The 14,112-nt window shown below is 39.9% G+C and overlaps 2 protein-coding genes across 7 annotated transcripts; one reads left to right on the plus strand and one right to left on the minus strand.

Annotated features, from left to right (window-relative positions):
• The first annotated feature begins 4,785 nt into the window (after positions 1-4,785).
• Positions 4,786-7,624, plus strand: Coq3 (ubiquinone biosynthesis protein COQ3, mitochondrial). The gene is made up of 4 exons (XM_046623433.2): positions 4,786-5,126; positions 5,324-5,816; positions 5,976-6,156; positions 6,747-7,624. The coding sequence occupies exons 1-4, from the start codon at positions 5,068-5,070 to the stop codon at positions 6,866-6,868; spliced, it is 855 nt and encodes a 284-aa protein (XP_046479389.1). The 5' UTR covers positions 4,786-5,067; the 3' UTR covers positions 6,869-7,624.
• On the minus strand, positions 5,983-13,696 carry LOC124217592 (phospholipase A2 inhibitor). 6 transcript variants are annotated; one of them, XM_069135288.1, is made up of 7 exons: positions 13,080-13,696; positions 12,796-13,005; positions 12,133-12,180; positions 9,362-9,623; positions 8,896-9,212; positions 8,449-8,819; positions 5,983-8,371 (listed from the first exon to the last, which is right to left on the minus strand). In XM_069135288.1, exons 4-7 carry the CDS (start codon positions 9,614-9,616, stop codon positions 8,127-8,129), a joined length of 1,188 nt encoding a protein of 395 aa, XP_068991389.1. In that variant the 5' UTR covers positions 9,617-9,623; positions 12,133-12,180; positions 12,796-13,005; positions 13,080-13,696; the 3' UTR covers positions 5,983-8,126. The 6 variants fall into 6 exon arrangements, with proteins under 6 accessions (XP_068991389.1, XP_068991390.1, XP_068991391.1 ...); XM_069135289.1 differs by lacking the exon at positions 12,133-12,180; XM_069135290.1 differs by lacking the exons at positions 12,133-12,180; positions 12,796-13,005 and having other exon boundaries at positions 13,447-13,696.
• Positions 13,697-14,112: the final 416 nt, after the last annotated feature.

Below are 14,112 nucleotides of genomic sequence, written 5' to 3' on the forward strand. Positions count from 1 at the left end.
ACTTTTATAATATTTCATGGCAATTGTAATTATATTTCATCTGAAATATTACAAACTTGTCACGTTTACAATAAATTATTTCAATTCATTTTTCGTGCAAGCACATATTTAGTAGCTATGAATAATCTTATACAATTTATTATATTATTAATTAATTAATTAATATTCTTATAATATTTGATGGCAATTGTAATTATATTTCATCTGAAATACTACAAACTTGTCACCTTTACAATAAATTATTTCAATTCATTTTTCGTGCAAGCATAAATTCAGTTGCTACGAATAAGCTTATACAATTTATTATATTATTAATTAATTATTTAATCAATTACTCAATTATATTAATCCTTACACAATATTTTCGATGTGTTCTTAAACTGAAAATATTTATTACTATTCAAGGTATAACCTGAGGTGGTTGAAGGTGGTCGGAGGTGGACGAGGAGGAGGACGAGGATTTGTGCTGGGTGAGTAAAACACTTTTATAATATTTGATGGCAACTGTAATTATATTTCATCTGAAATATTACAAACTTGTCACGTTTACAATAAATTATTTCAATTCATTTTTCGTGCAAGCACATATTCAGTAGCTATGAATAATCTTGTACAATTTATTATATTATTAATTAATTGATTAATTACATTAATCCTTACACAATATTTTTGATGCATTCCTATACTGAAAATATTCATTACTATTCCAGGTATTACCCGAGGTGGTCGGAGGTGGACGAAGAGGAGGACGAGCTGGACGAGGAAGAGGACCAGGTGGACGAGGAGGAGGACGAGGTGGACGAGGAGGAGGCCGGGTGGGTCGTGGGAGAGGACCTCTCCTCTCCTCAGAGGAGGGGAGGGGGAGGGGGAGGGGCAGGGAAGGGGGAGAGGCGGGCGGCGAGGGGGAAGGGACGGGAAGGGTAGGGGCGGGAAGGGACGGGAAGGGGTGGAGAGGGGAGGGGGAGGGAGGGGGAGGGAGGGAGGGAGGGAGGGAGGGAGGGAGGGCGGGAGGGTGGGAGGGAGGGAGGGAGGGAGGGAGGGAGGGAGAGGGAAGGGCCGGGCGGGCGGGTGGGCGTGTGGGGGACTTGCACTGACATCCGTCATCCACTCCCCCCCTCCCTCCTTCCCTCCCGCCCTCCCGCCCTCCCTCCCTCCCGCCCGCCCTCCCACCCTCCCTCCCTCCCTCCCGCCCGCGCTCCCTCCCTCCCTCCCGCCCTCCCTCGCCACCCCCCCTCCCGCCCCCTCCCCGCCTCCCACCCCTCCCCACCCCTTCCCTTCCCCCTGCCCGCCCACCTCTCCCCCTTCCCTGCCCCTCCCCCTCCCCTCCTCTGAGGAGAGGAGAGGTCCTCTCCCACGACCCACCCCGCCTCCTCCTCGTCCACCTGGTCCTCTTCCTCGTCCAGCTCGTCCTCCTCCTCGTCCACCTCCGACCACCTCGGGTAATACCTGGAATAGTAATGAATATTTTTAGTATAGGAACACATCAAAAATATTGTGTAAGGATTAATGTAATTAATCAATTAATTAATAATATAATAAATTGTACAAGATTATTCATAGCTACTGAATATGTGCTTGCACGAAAAATGAATTGAAATAATTTATTGTAAACGTGACAAGTTTGTAGTATTTCAGATGAAATATAATTACAATTGCCATTAAATATTATAAGAATATTAATTAATTAATTAATAATATAATAAATTGTATAAGATTATTTATAGCTACTGAATAAGTGCTTGCACGAAAAATGAATTGAAATAATTTATTGTAAACGTGACAAGTTTGTAATATTTCAGATGAAATATAATTACAATTGCCATCAAATATTATAAAAGTGTTCTACTCACCCAGCAACCTTATCCTGGAAGTCGAGAAATTTTAGTAGCGGACTGACAGCTACCGAATTTGGGGTTGCGCGAAAAACGAATTGAAATAATTTATTGTAAACATGAACCAGGAACCACGGAGCGCTTATCCTGGAAGTCGAGAAATTTTATTAGCGGACTGACAGCTACCGAATTTGGGGTTGCGCGAAAAACGAATTGAAATAATTTATTGTAAACATGAACCAGGAACCACGGAGCGCTTATCCTGGAAGTCGAGAAATTTTATTAGCGGACTGACAGCTACTGAATTTGGGGTTGCGCGAAAAACGAATTGAAATAATTTATTGTAAACATGAACCAGGAACCACGGAGCGCTTATCCTGGAAGTCGAGAAATTTTATTAGCGGACTGACAGCTACCGAATTTGGGCTTGCGCGAAAAATGAATTGAAATAATTTATTGTAAACATGAACCAGGAACCACGGAGCGCTTATCCTGGAAGTCGAGAAATTTTATTAGCGGACTGACAGCTACCGAATTTGGGGTTGCGCGAAAAACGAATTGAAATAATTTATTGTAAACATGAACCAGGAACCACGGAGCGCTTATCCTGGAAGTCGAGAAATTTTATTAGCGGACTGACAGCTACCGAATTTGGGGTTGCGCGAAAAACGAATTGAAATAATTTATTGTAAACATGAACCAGGAACCACGGAGCGCTTATCCTGGAAGTCGAGAAATTTTATTAGCGGACTGAAAGCTACCGAATTTGGGGTTGCGCGAAAAACGAATTGAAATAATTTATTGTAAACATGAACCAGGAACCACGGAGCGCTTATCCTGGAAGTCGAGAAATTTTATTAGCGGACTGAAAGCTACCGAATTTGGGGTTGCGCGAAAAACGAATTGAAATAATTTATTGTAAACATGAACCAGGAACCACGGAGCGCTTATCCTGGAAGTCGAGAAATTTTATTAGCGGACTGACAGCTACCGAATTTGGGGTTGCGCGAAAAACGAATTGAAATAATTTATTGTAAACATGAACCAGGAACCACGGAGCGCTTATCCTGGAAGTCGAGAAATTTTATTAGCGGACTGACAGCTACCGAATTTGGGGTTGCGCGAAAAACGAATTGAAATAATTTATTGTAAACATGAACCAGGAACCACGGAGCGCTTATCCTGGAAGTCGAGAAATTTTATTAGCGGACTGACAGCTACCGAATTTGGGGTTGCGCGAAAAACGAATTGAAATAATTTATTGTAAACATGAACCAGGAACCACGGAGCGCTTATCCTGGAAGTCGAGAAATTTTATTAGCGGACTGACAGCTACCGAATTTGGGGTTGCGCGAAAAACGAATTGAAATAATTTATTGTAAACATGAACCAGGAACCACGGAGCGCTTATCCTGGAAGTCGAGTTTCACCGCGTAGCGGACCCGAAGCGCGGGATCCGGGAGGTTGAGAACCCGGTACTCGAAATACGTAGCGGACCCGAAGCGCGAGATCCGGGAGGTTGAGAACCCGGTACTCGAAATTTGCGGAGCGCGACTCTCATCCGTCCGCTCTACTGCGCGGTTGTTTCCAGACTGAGGAATTCGGCTAGCTGATTTTGAATTGGTGACGTCACTTTCTGAACGTCCGACATCCAAACTATGGTTTCGAACTTTGATACTATGTATGATGATGTATGATGTACGATGTATGATGTATGATGTATGAGGTATGATGATATATGATGTATAATGATTTTAGCTTTCACATTTCATACAAGAAATACACACTTTATCTCTCTTGCCGATTCCAGACTCAAGCGGCCAGGCCCTTCGATGGTCAGCCGTTGACTGAAGATATATTCTTCAGTGAACGGGTCGGCTAATAACGCTGCCGTTCTGCGACAGTTGGATGATGAAAAATTTCGCTCGTATCTTTCAAATGTCTGATAAAATACACTCGAAGTGTTAAGAAGCGTCGTTCTTTCTCTCCCTATCACCTTTCTAGGTCTTTAAACCACTACGCAGCGTTAAATACCGTCTCATATACGAAGCATCCATTTCATCTCGTTCAAAATTAGCGCATCCGTGATGTATTACAGTTACTCTGAATTTTTTTCCATCCGAATACTTTTCGAAAAACAATTCAGCTCCTCTACCCAACGCAGATACTTCACTTGCGACCAGCTAAAACAACGTTTCGATTCTATGCCTATGAAAATTCAAGATCGAGAGAGCAAATGAAAAGTTGTTGGAATAATTATGAATACTAATGTTATGGAATACATCGAGCGCGCGTCGAATAGAATCCCATTTCGAAATGAATAATTCTTCTCTTTTCATATCATAGCTAATCTGGTAATATAGCTAAATAGGATGGTTGGAGGTGTTCGGAAATGTTAGGAGGTGGTCGGCGCTGGCAGAAGGTGATAGGGGGTGGTCGAAAGTGGCCATTGATGGTCGGAGGTGGCAGGGGGAGGTAGGAGGTGTTCGAAAATGGTGGGACATTGAATAAATAATTCTTCTCTTTTCACATTATACACGTATTATTGTAGATAATCTAGTTTGTCTCCTGGAAAATTATAAAATTTATAGTATGCATCACGTATTAATCCTAAATGTATCACATATATCAATATCGTACATGGACCTCATATGCATATATACTTTTTGGTCTCTGCATCATTATTACATCTGATGTATTATTATTTACAATCTACGTATACATTTTTTTCTCGGGTACCTATACTTTAATTAAATCACTGTTTTTCTACGAATGTTTGAAGAAATTTATTCTCATTATTAATTTCTTATTGCGAAGACTGTGCTACTCGGAAGGTTAATACAGCCAGCATCACGTCGAAATCGGTAACTCTCTGACGTTTTGCAATAAGTTCTCAACTCCACCGTTGGAACATCTCAGGGAGCGCAAGCGCACGACGATTTTCGGTTGTCACCTTCTTTTAATAGCATAGATAGTTGCTTAGTTGATAATACGTGAAACTGCTAGTACTCCTAAACCCTGCCAGACCGGGCAAGCTGTTACGAAAAATAACTCAGGGCTGTTTTTATATATCTTCAGTCAACGACGTAGGTTTCGAGATTAACTGTCGCCCGTTGAAGACTAGGCTGAAGTACGTCGAAAATTTCGAACTGACAATTTCTGTGTGTCGTTACTTACATCATATACGCTTGAAATAAACCAATATTTATAATCGTGATCACTATCAGAAATCGTAATGAGATCTGTTAGATTATTTGGGTCATTCAAGACTAGTGTCAAAAAACATTTCTCCAGGTAATGAGAAAACATAACCCTGCAAAACTTGGACTCTGTCTCATGGCGAAGCGATGAACAACTTCTTGATACTTTATTAATGCTTTCGCTTTTTCATTTTCAGGCACAATTAGCACCAAAAAACGGTTTTCCATGACGATAAAATAATACTAAACAACAATAATAATTATATATTTTACTTAACAATTAATTTTCAGTACGGCACAATCAACTAAAGCATTCGAGGATGCAGCTAAATCTGGATACTCAACGGTCGATTCGACTGACATAGAGCATCATTCGAAGCTCAGTCACAAATGGTGGGATACCGCAGGAGAACTCAAAGCTCTGCATTCCCTAAATACCTTAAGAATACAGTTTATACGAGATGGTCTAGCTAATACTGGCATTACAAGTATGATTCCTAGCCTCCCTCTCAGTAATGTTAAGATACTTGACGTGGGATGTGGCGGTGGAATCCTTTCTGAACCATTGGCGAGAATCGGTGCAGACGTAACAGGGATTGATGCATCCTCTGAATTAATTAAAACTGCTACTGAACACGCCACGTTAGATATAAACCTGTCGGAAAGATTACAGTATATCAGTACCAGCATTGAGGAACACTCTCAATCAAACTATGAAAAATATGACGCTGTTGTCAGCTCTGAAGTACTAGAGCACGTTGCAGATAAAGAACTGTTTTTGAAGGTAGCGACATGTTTATGAAATGCTTTTCTGTTTTTCTTTTTATGCTTGAAATGCTTTGAAAAGTATTTCATTTAAAGCAGTGAATATAATAGACAATGAAAACGCTATGTTTGGGAAAACAAGTTCATTTTACAGTACTGAAAATTTCAACTTCAACAGTGCTGTACTGCTGCAATGCGACCTGGCGGCTCCTTGTTTTTGACAACTATAAATAAAAGTATGGCATCGTTATTTGGTGGAATCATTGCAGCTGAGTATATACTAAGATTAGTTCCACGAGGAACTCATGATTGGAACAAGTTTGTTTCACCAAACGAAGTTAGACGAATTCTGGAATCTGGTAAGTATTTAACCTTTCATTACTCGTGCTTGCTTATCTGATGATTTTAACGTGTGGCGAACACTGTGCCACCCATGTTAAATGAAATGGGACGTTGCAACGTCACAATATAGTAGTGTAATATTTTTATCTAATAGCTCAATTATTTATTTTGAAAATAAATATATCGAATATAATTACCTTTAAATCTAAGACTACGTAAACACATTGCATATATCAACCATCTTTATTGTCAGCTGAGAGGTTCCAACTAAAATCTGGCAATGTGGTGGACAAAATTGAATGTACGATTGAACTCCCATAATGAGCACTGTGCCACTTTTTCACGATTTTGTTGAATATAAATATACTTTTCACATATATTAAATAAATACTACTAATTATAAGTATGCCTAACGATAGTAAACGTTTCAAAGAGAGAATTGGTAAAGTATGAAGTCACAATTACCCATATAGTTGTATATACTGCCATTTTTGTCCAAGGGGCGGTGTCACGTTCATAGCACGAGTAATGAAAGGTTAAAGTATTTAACACCTTGGAACTTGATTATCATACAATTTTACCTGATTCCTGGAACAATCTTTTCTAGCTGGCTGTCAAACCAAATTGATTCATGGCATGTGTTATAATCTACTAACAAATGAGTGGTCTTGGATGCCCTCGACAGTCATCAACTATGCTCTACATGCAGTAAAGCGAGAAGAGCTCTAGAACACTTACGTTTTCTGCATTAGTAATCTTTAATGTAAATGTATTGATCGACTTTCTGGCATGTCTGTAACATATTATTGAAAGATCCAAGATAATTAATAAATTTACTGTGGCTGATTTTTCTATTCTGACAATAAGATCGTTGTACGCATTTTCAAGAGGGTAAAAAATCAGAAAAGAAAAACTTAGTGTAGAGACTATGCGATTTTCACAGAAGAAGTAGAAGGGGATGAGAAGAAATATATAAAAAATGGGTAATGGAGATGAGCTGGAGAAAATGTGTGAAATATCCAGATCAAGAAGAGTATGATATCACTGTAGAAAGTTAATTAACATTGAAACTATACTTTAATTATTACGTTTTTTAAGTATATACTTATTTTTCATAACATTATTGATCTACAATAAAATGTATTTTATAAACATCCACATATTAAATATATATCGGTATATAAGATGAATATCTTTCTGAACACTTTCGTTCAATGAATAATATTTGTATAAAATCATAGCAAAAATATAAATAAAATATTCCGTGACTTGTAAGTTGAAACGCGAAATACGGTGACATGAATTGCATACCTATGCCCCTGTTTTGTGGCTGCCAATTTTATATAACGTCCTGATCATTGTTATTGTCTACTCATTTCTTAAAATTATCACCAACGTGTCTTAAAACTATCATTTCATAATTCTCTTCTTAATCCATACCTACTGCCGACTAGAACAAAAACTCGTAATTATACCAGGCAGTGACTACTTCCGAAAAATTTGCGAGAAAAGTTGACACAATAACTTTTTAAAGCAAATCACTCTGTTGGAATTCTTAAACAGACATTGATCAGAAACAAATCGATTACCAGTATAAATGTATGCCTAATACGTTTTCAGTCATCTTTTCTTACGTGTATTATTTACAGGCAAGAGCAATTTTTTTAACTGTTGATCAGACAACTGGTGAACTCAGAAAGAGAAGAAGATGAAAGTTATTAGGAATTTTTCTTTTTTGCACAGTATTACTCAATCAAATTTTAAAATTTGTTTTTGATAATCGCACTGCCCTTGCACGGTAATCGATGTCGTGTAGAATCGTATCTGCAGATCAATTTCTCTCAGATGCACGATGAAGATGACCGTTGAACGCAATTGTTCCCAGTTACAGCGGCCAAGGATGGCGGCACACAAATGGCGTATTATAATTATTATAACCGATGATTTTTGCGCCCTCCAATTCTTCTTTTCTCGTTATTATTTCAGTTCAGACGCCCATTTCGCGCGTTTCACCGGTAGCTATCGATGTGTACCGGACTCGTTTACTAACGGAGTCTATTACCGGCTCAAGTTTTTTCCTCAGCTCTACCCTCTGCACATAAATCAAAGCCAGAATCAATCCGACGAGAAGCAAGGAGAGGAGCCACAATGCGACGGTAGTTCCCCGATATCCTGAAGCTCCAAGATTTGAATAGCAGTGCTTCTCTTCGTAAAACTTCTGGAGACTTGAACCTGCCGAAATAAAGGAAGATTCAAGACATTTAATAATCAGCAAATAATACAACTGTGTGAAATGGATAACAACTCACTTTTATTACACCGAAGGTAATTCTTGTTTCGAACGATTACTTTAGTCTTGTTCATCCATCGAACAAACGGATTCAGCTTGCAGCCACATTCGAATGGGTTTGTACTGAAATCAACGGTCATTGACCGTTTCTCTTTTGCCAAGTGGTCCAGGGTGTGAAGATCTCTTTCGAGAACGTGGGTGAAGTTGTTCTTTTCCAGGTCAAGGAATTGCAATTTTGGCAAGCAGGTGAGATTGAAATGAAGGGTGCTTAAAGAGTTGCTACTTAAGTAAAGGTGCATCAGGCTTGGCAGGTCGCAGAAGACGTTGGGGTCGTGGAAAACGGATATTTCGTTCTGCTCGAGATGTAGCTTCATCAGCAGCGTCAAATTACTGCAATTTCATCGTTTTCATTCATTTCATCGTCGATAAAGTGGAATTATCAATTTCTTGTAAATAGCTGTGTTACCTGTTGACGAATATTTCATGAAGAGTTTTCGCCAATTGTACTGGAGCACCGTCTTCAAAAGCATCAGTCAGGTGCAGCTCTAGGAGTGATACAAAGTTCGAGAATACCCGCGGATGATTTTTCCCATCGTCTAAAGAGAGCTCGTTGTGGTCCAAAAAAAGCTGCTCCACATGCTTAACGTGGTGATAAGTCTTGCCCGGAATTTCCCTGATCTTATTACGTGACATGTCGATTACTCGAAGCTCGGGTAAAGCGTCCAAGGTACCAAAAACGTTCCAAGGTAGCTCGCCCAAATCGTTTCCAGTAAATATTAACACCTATGTCGTTAGAAAATGCAAAACAATCGCTATGGTTTGAATTTTGAAACGTCACCAATACATACATGTATGTACAGGCAATCGGCTATACACAAGAGGTCGAAAAAATCAAACCCCATACAGCATTTATAATTGCGAATTGCACCTACTTTGGTATTGTTTGGCAGATGTTCCAGGGGGTCAGTATTTCTGAAACCGGCGTCGGTGCAGTTAACGATGTGCTGATTCCGACCCTCGTAGCATGTCATGTGGCAGAAGCACCTGTTTTCGAATGCTGGACCACAAGCAAGCCGTTTAGATTCGTCGGTCTCCAAGCTGTGGAAGTTTGGATCGTCGCATGTGTTGCGAGGTGATTGTGCTACGCACAACGAAGCTACCGAGAGCAACACGGCGATAAGCATCATGCTTGATCTGTGAAAAAAGAAAAACAAACGAAACAATGCAGATTTGTAGTTCTAATTGCCCGTAATGCTCATATCGAACCCATAAGCGAAACCGGGTCCCTGATCAACATTATACCTATCATTTAACATTTTCGCCAATTGAAACTTTGCACAGTGTCAGATCGTAAATTGACAATCGTTCGCATATTTTATCTATTCGTGGTTGTGGTTTATACAAGTTGTAGTAAAGATAGATAGACGCGTGAGTTGATTTTAAATTACAACAATTCGCTGAAAGTGTATAGATACATATATGTACAAGGCTTATGGGCAAGTGTAAGTACGTACGGGCGAAATTTATGGGGCAATAGTGACGCATCTCGGTCATAAATTTATATATCTATAATATAAAAGACAGCATCAATAACGCATTCAGCCCACGATTCCATGCACAATGGTTAGCTTGCCAATGGAGTCATCACGTCGGCGTGTGCTAGAGTGTACCGTACATACGGATCATTTGAAAACGGCAGCACTTTATCATTGTCGTTGCACAGGTATACATGCGATTCCTCGAACGGAAGTATGTACACCTCTCGCCATAAAACGAATATCATATGCTCGGCAATTCCGAATACGGAACTTTATATTTGCAGTGACTCAAGAACAATCCGATTTCTGAAAATGAACAGATATCACGAGATTTTGATTGGAAATGCAGTTGTATGCTTGATCCTGCAATTGCTCGAAAGCTGACGTAAAAACCACGTGTGTCGTCATAATTAGCAAGATCTTAGGTAATGCACACTTTTGACTGTAACAGGTATTCGAAAATATGCAAAGCATGGTTAATTCATTCTATCAACAAACAATTTATCAATCTTCATTCCGGCTTCCATTTATACTTTTAACCGAAACTTAAATCGCTGCATGTGTAATACTTCTGGAGATGGACGATGCATTCAGGATCGTAATAATGGTACACGTATGCATCTATAGTATCAAGGCAAAACCGGTTTCAGCTAATTTTTCGCTCTCTTTAACGGAGGAGAGGTAAAGAGTGTGTAGGTATAATAAAGAGTAAAAAAAAGTTCTGAAATCTCGCTCAATGAGTCACGAGACGTCTTTTTCTGCAGCACTCCGGCAACGAGCGTGAACTTATACTCGTTTTGTTATGAGTATCTTACACGAATCATCAGGATATGTTATATCTCTACGTATAATATTAAGGTTTCAATTTCGATGATATCACGTGCACGGGTGATGTTAATTCCCGGAAAGAATCTAATCAACCGTTGTTTTTTCTTCCTCCAGTGCTTACTTTGTGCTCGACAGAACTGTATGTTATTAGATGCAACATGGGACACGAATAATAGATTATGATCTTAACCACAGGAAATATTAAACCTCGAATTTATCACCACAGTTGACTGAACCCGAATCGGTAAATTAATTCACCACAGTTAACTGAACCCGAGTCGGTAAATTAATTCTATAAAACATAATAAATCGTGCCGTTGACACTTGGAAGTAATATAAGATCCCCGCCCTTGTATCTTAGAATAATTTGCTTTTCAAATAAAATGTATTCAGAAATTTCAACTGTGAGCCACAGTGAATAAGGTCTCCAAATTGTCAAAGTATAATACACGAATATTACGATGATTGTAAAAGTTTTCATTGAGTCATCTGCATGCGGTCCAGTGTTTTATAGTACTTATTGTTAGCTAGATTTAATTTGGAGTGAAAACAAGAAATTTTTGTTTGCGGGCAATCAATTCGGATCGTGGGTAATATTATGATGGGGTGCCGAACCCAACCCGCTGACTAGATGACGACCTAAAAGATGACTCCACACCGTGATCCATACTATGCTCGACAGGTGTGTTTCGACAGGGAAAAACTGTGAAACCTAGTATACTGCGTGAGATGAGCGAAGACGAAGTTCTGTAACTCCATACCATGGACTCACAGGTCAATTTACAATTATGATATATACATATCATAAGACACTATCATTGGGGGATTTCAATGTATATCGTAGCTTGCTTTGCATCCATAGAAAATTTATCCTCGAAGAATTAGTCTGATCACCCTTGAAGCTTTAAAAATATACCGGGTGATGACGCAAGATTCAGAAGAAATGATAAGCAAATCAATGTTAAACCTATATCATCCATCTCGTGACGTAGCTGTATAAACTTCTTCCACAAGAGGTTTCGACTCCCTCTGATAATTTTTCTACTGCAACGAAGCCTACCACATGCGAATGTGATTATACACATTTATTATCGCACCGACGGGTGAGAATTTGATTTGCTCGTAATAAACACATTAGCATCGTGTTTAGAAGAGATTAATTAGCAAAATATGCAAGCGGTGCATGGCTGGAGAACAAGTTTCAAGACATAAAAAATCCGTACAAAAAATAATTCACAGGGATAAATTGAACATAAAAAGTACGTAGCTAGAGAAAGGTGTATAAATGGAGAACCGCTGCACAGGTATGTCGTAAACGGAAATACACGGATACGTACGGTTTAACTCGTCCTCGAAACTTCTTCGCCCACGCCGTTGAACGAGAGCTGGCAAGAGGATCGGTTCGAGGAGTTGAACAATAACATAAACCGAAAATATACATATCAATATTATTGTAACATGGACAGCTTAATCCATAACCATGAAAATTCACCCTCGTCTGTCAGTTGGCAAGTGACAATTGAATCAACGCCGCGGTACTGATTTTGTATAAAAAAAAAAGTACATTTCAACGCTCAATATTTTGCAGATGTCGATATAAGCGGCATACCATTTTCAATCGCCAGAGATTAATTGGTAATGTTTATAAAAAAAAGGTTCACTCTGGACTTAAATTATATTATATGTATATCTAAGAACACGATACTCGTGGACAAAGGCAATCACGAAAATATGTACCGTGTACCTACATTCGAAACAACTTGTTTGAGAAACCGCAAGCAGTGATAACGGTACTGGCTGTATACGCCTTAAGGGACTGTCGCTTTACTGTTATGAATCTATTATTTGATCCCTGATTAAGATGGATATAAAAAGATTCCTCCATTACACCGTACATCGGTGTTCGATAAAAATGAAATCCAATTTAGTGGTTTATCGGTTAAATGCCATTGAATCGTTTACTGTATTATAATATTCTTTATGTGAGAAAAGTTCCGTACCTGTTCGGAATCGACCCAATTAAAGCCGATTTTTTTTAAATCGAGTTTACATCAGCTCCATCATTAGTTTCTAGCAATAAGAAGTAAAGCATCTATGTCTCACGTTATTGCTATGTACGTCTCCGCGTTTGAAAAATGATGAGAAAGCAATTAAAGAGCGGATGAACTTTTACGCAGGTATGCAGATCGAGTTAGATGGTACAGGCGTACCTGGCAAGGGGAATTGTGAAATTCTTACACAATCATTATAGCGACAAACCATCTGATTATGAGAGAAAACTCACCGATAAGAATTAAGAACCCCGTGGTAATATAGACTCCGTGTGCACAGCGAACTGAAGAAAACGGTGATCGGTTGCAGTTGGCGAGTCGAACGAGACGTGAATCAGCACCGGACCGTGAAGCTCTCGCTTTCAAACGAAGCCCGATTAACTATCCCAGATACACATCGTACGTGTTGTTTGACCCTAGGCGTTTATTCCGTACCGCGTGACAGGCGCTCACAGAGTTCAAAAATATATTATCCCGTTATAACTATTGAACAGCTAACAGCGGTAAAATTCGTACTATAATAAAAAAACCAAAAAGAATAACGCGCGTTTATCTCCATAATTTCGCTCGGATAATCCTCATTTTGCACTTTGTACGTACGTAATTCTTCTCTTCCGACACCCACGTGTCTCCTCGGGTCCTCTTGGACTCTGATCTGTTCACCTGACTCTCAGATCGGCGCTCCGCGCATTAACACACGAAGACGCGACACCGCTTATCTCGGTGCTCTCTCGGCGACGCGTGGAGCACGTAACAGGTAAAACCACTCCGTAGCTGAAACTTCGTTCAAGACGCGAGGCAAAGTGTTAAGCGCGAACCCACCGCCCTGCGGGTCGTCGCGATGCATTGTGTCGCCGTGCTGCGGCCCCACCTTCCGCCGTTCCACCTCCGCCCTCCGCCTCGAGACCACCAGGTAAAAATCCAGGGCGAGCCGCGAGAGTCGCCGACGCGCCTTTACGCCGGAGGACGTCGAGGGATCGGTAGCGAGCCACGACATTATAATCATGGTTGTAGTTATACCGGCCTGATTCTTTGTCAACCGTGGTCCCACTTTTCCCGTACGTCTCCGTCCGCGAGACAATCTATTTTCGTTTCAATTTTTTTATATTCTCATCATTTACTAAGGGTTTTAAGTGAAACCAAGTTGAGGATAGTTCCCGAATGTGATTTGATTCGATAGATCTTCAGCCAAATTTACAGGAAAGGAAAATTAAAATCGAATTTATCGAATACTCGATATGTCACTGCTCCATACTATACCCTTTT

The sequence above is a fragment of the Neodiprion pinetum genome, chromosome 4, assembly GCF_021155775.2.
Source record: "Neodiprion pinetum isolate iyNeoPine1 chromosome 4, iyNeoPine1.2, whole genome shotgun sequence".
NCBI lineage: Eukaryota > Metazoa > Arthropoda > Insecta > Hymenoptera > Diprionidae > Neodiprion > Neodiprion pinetum.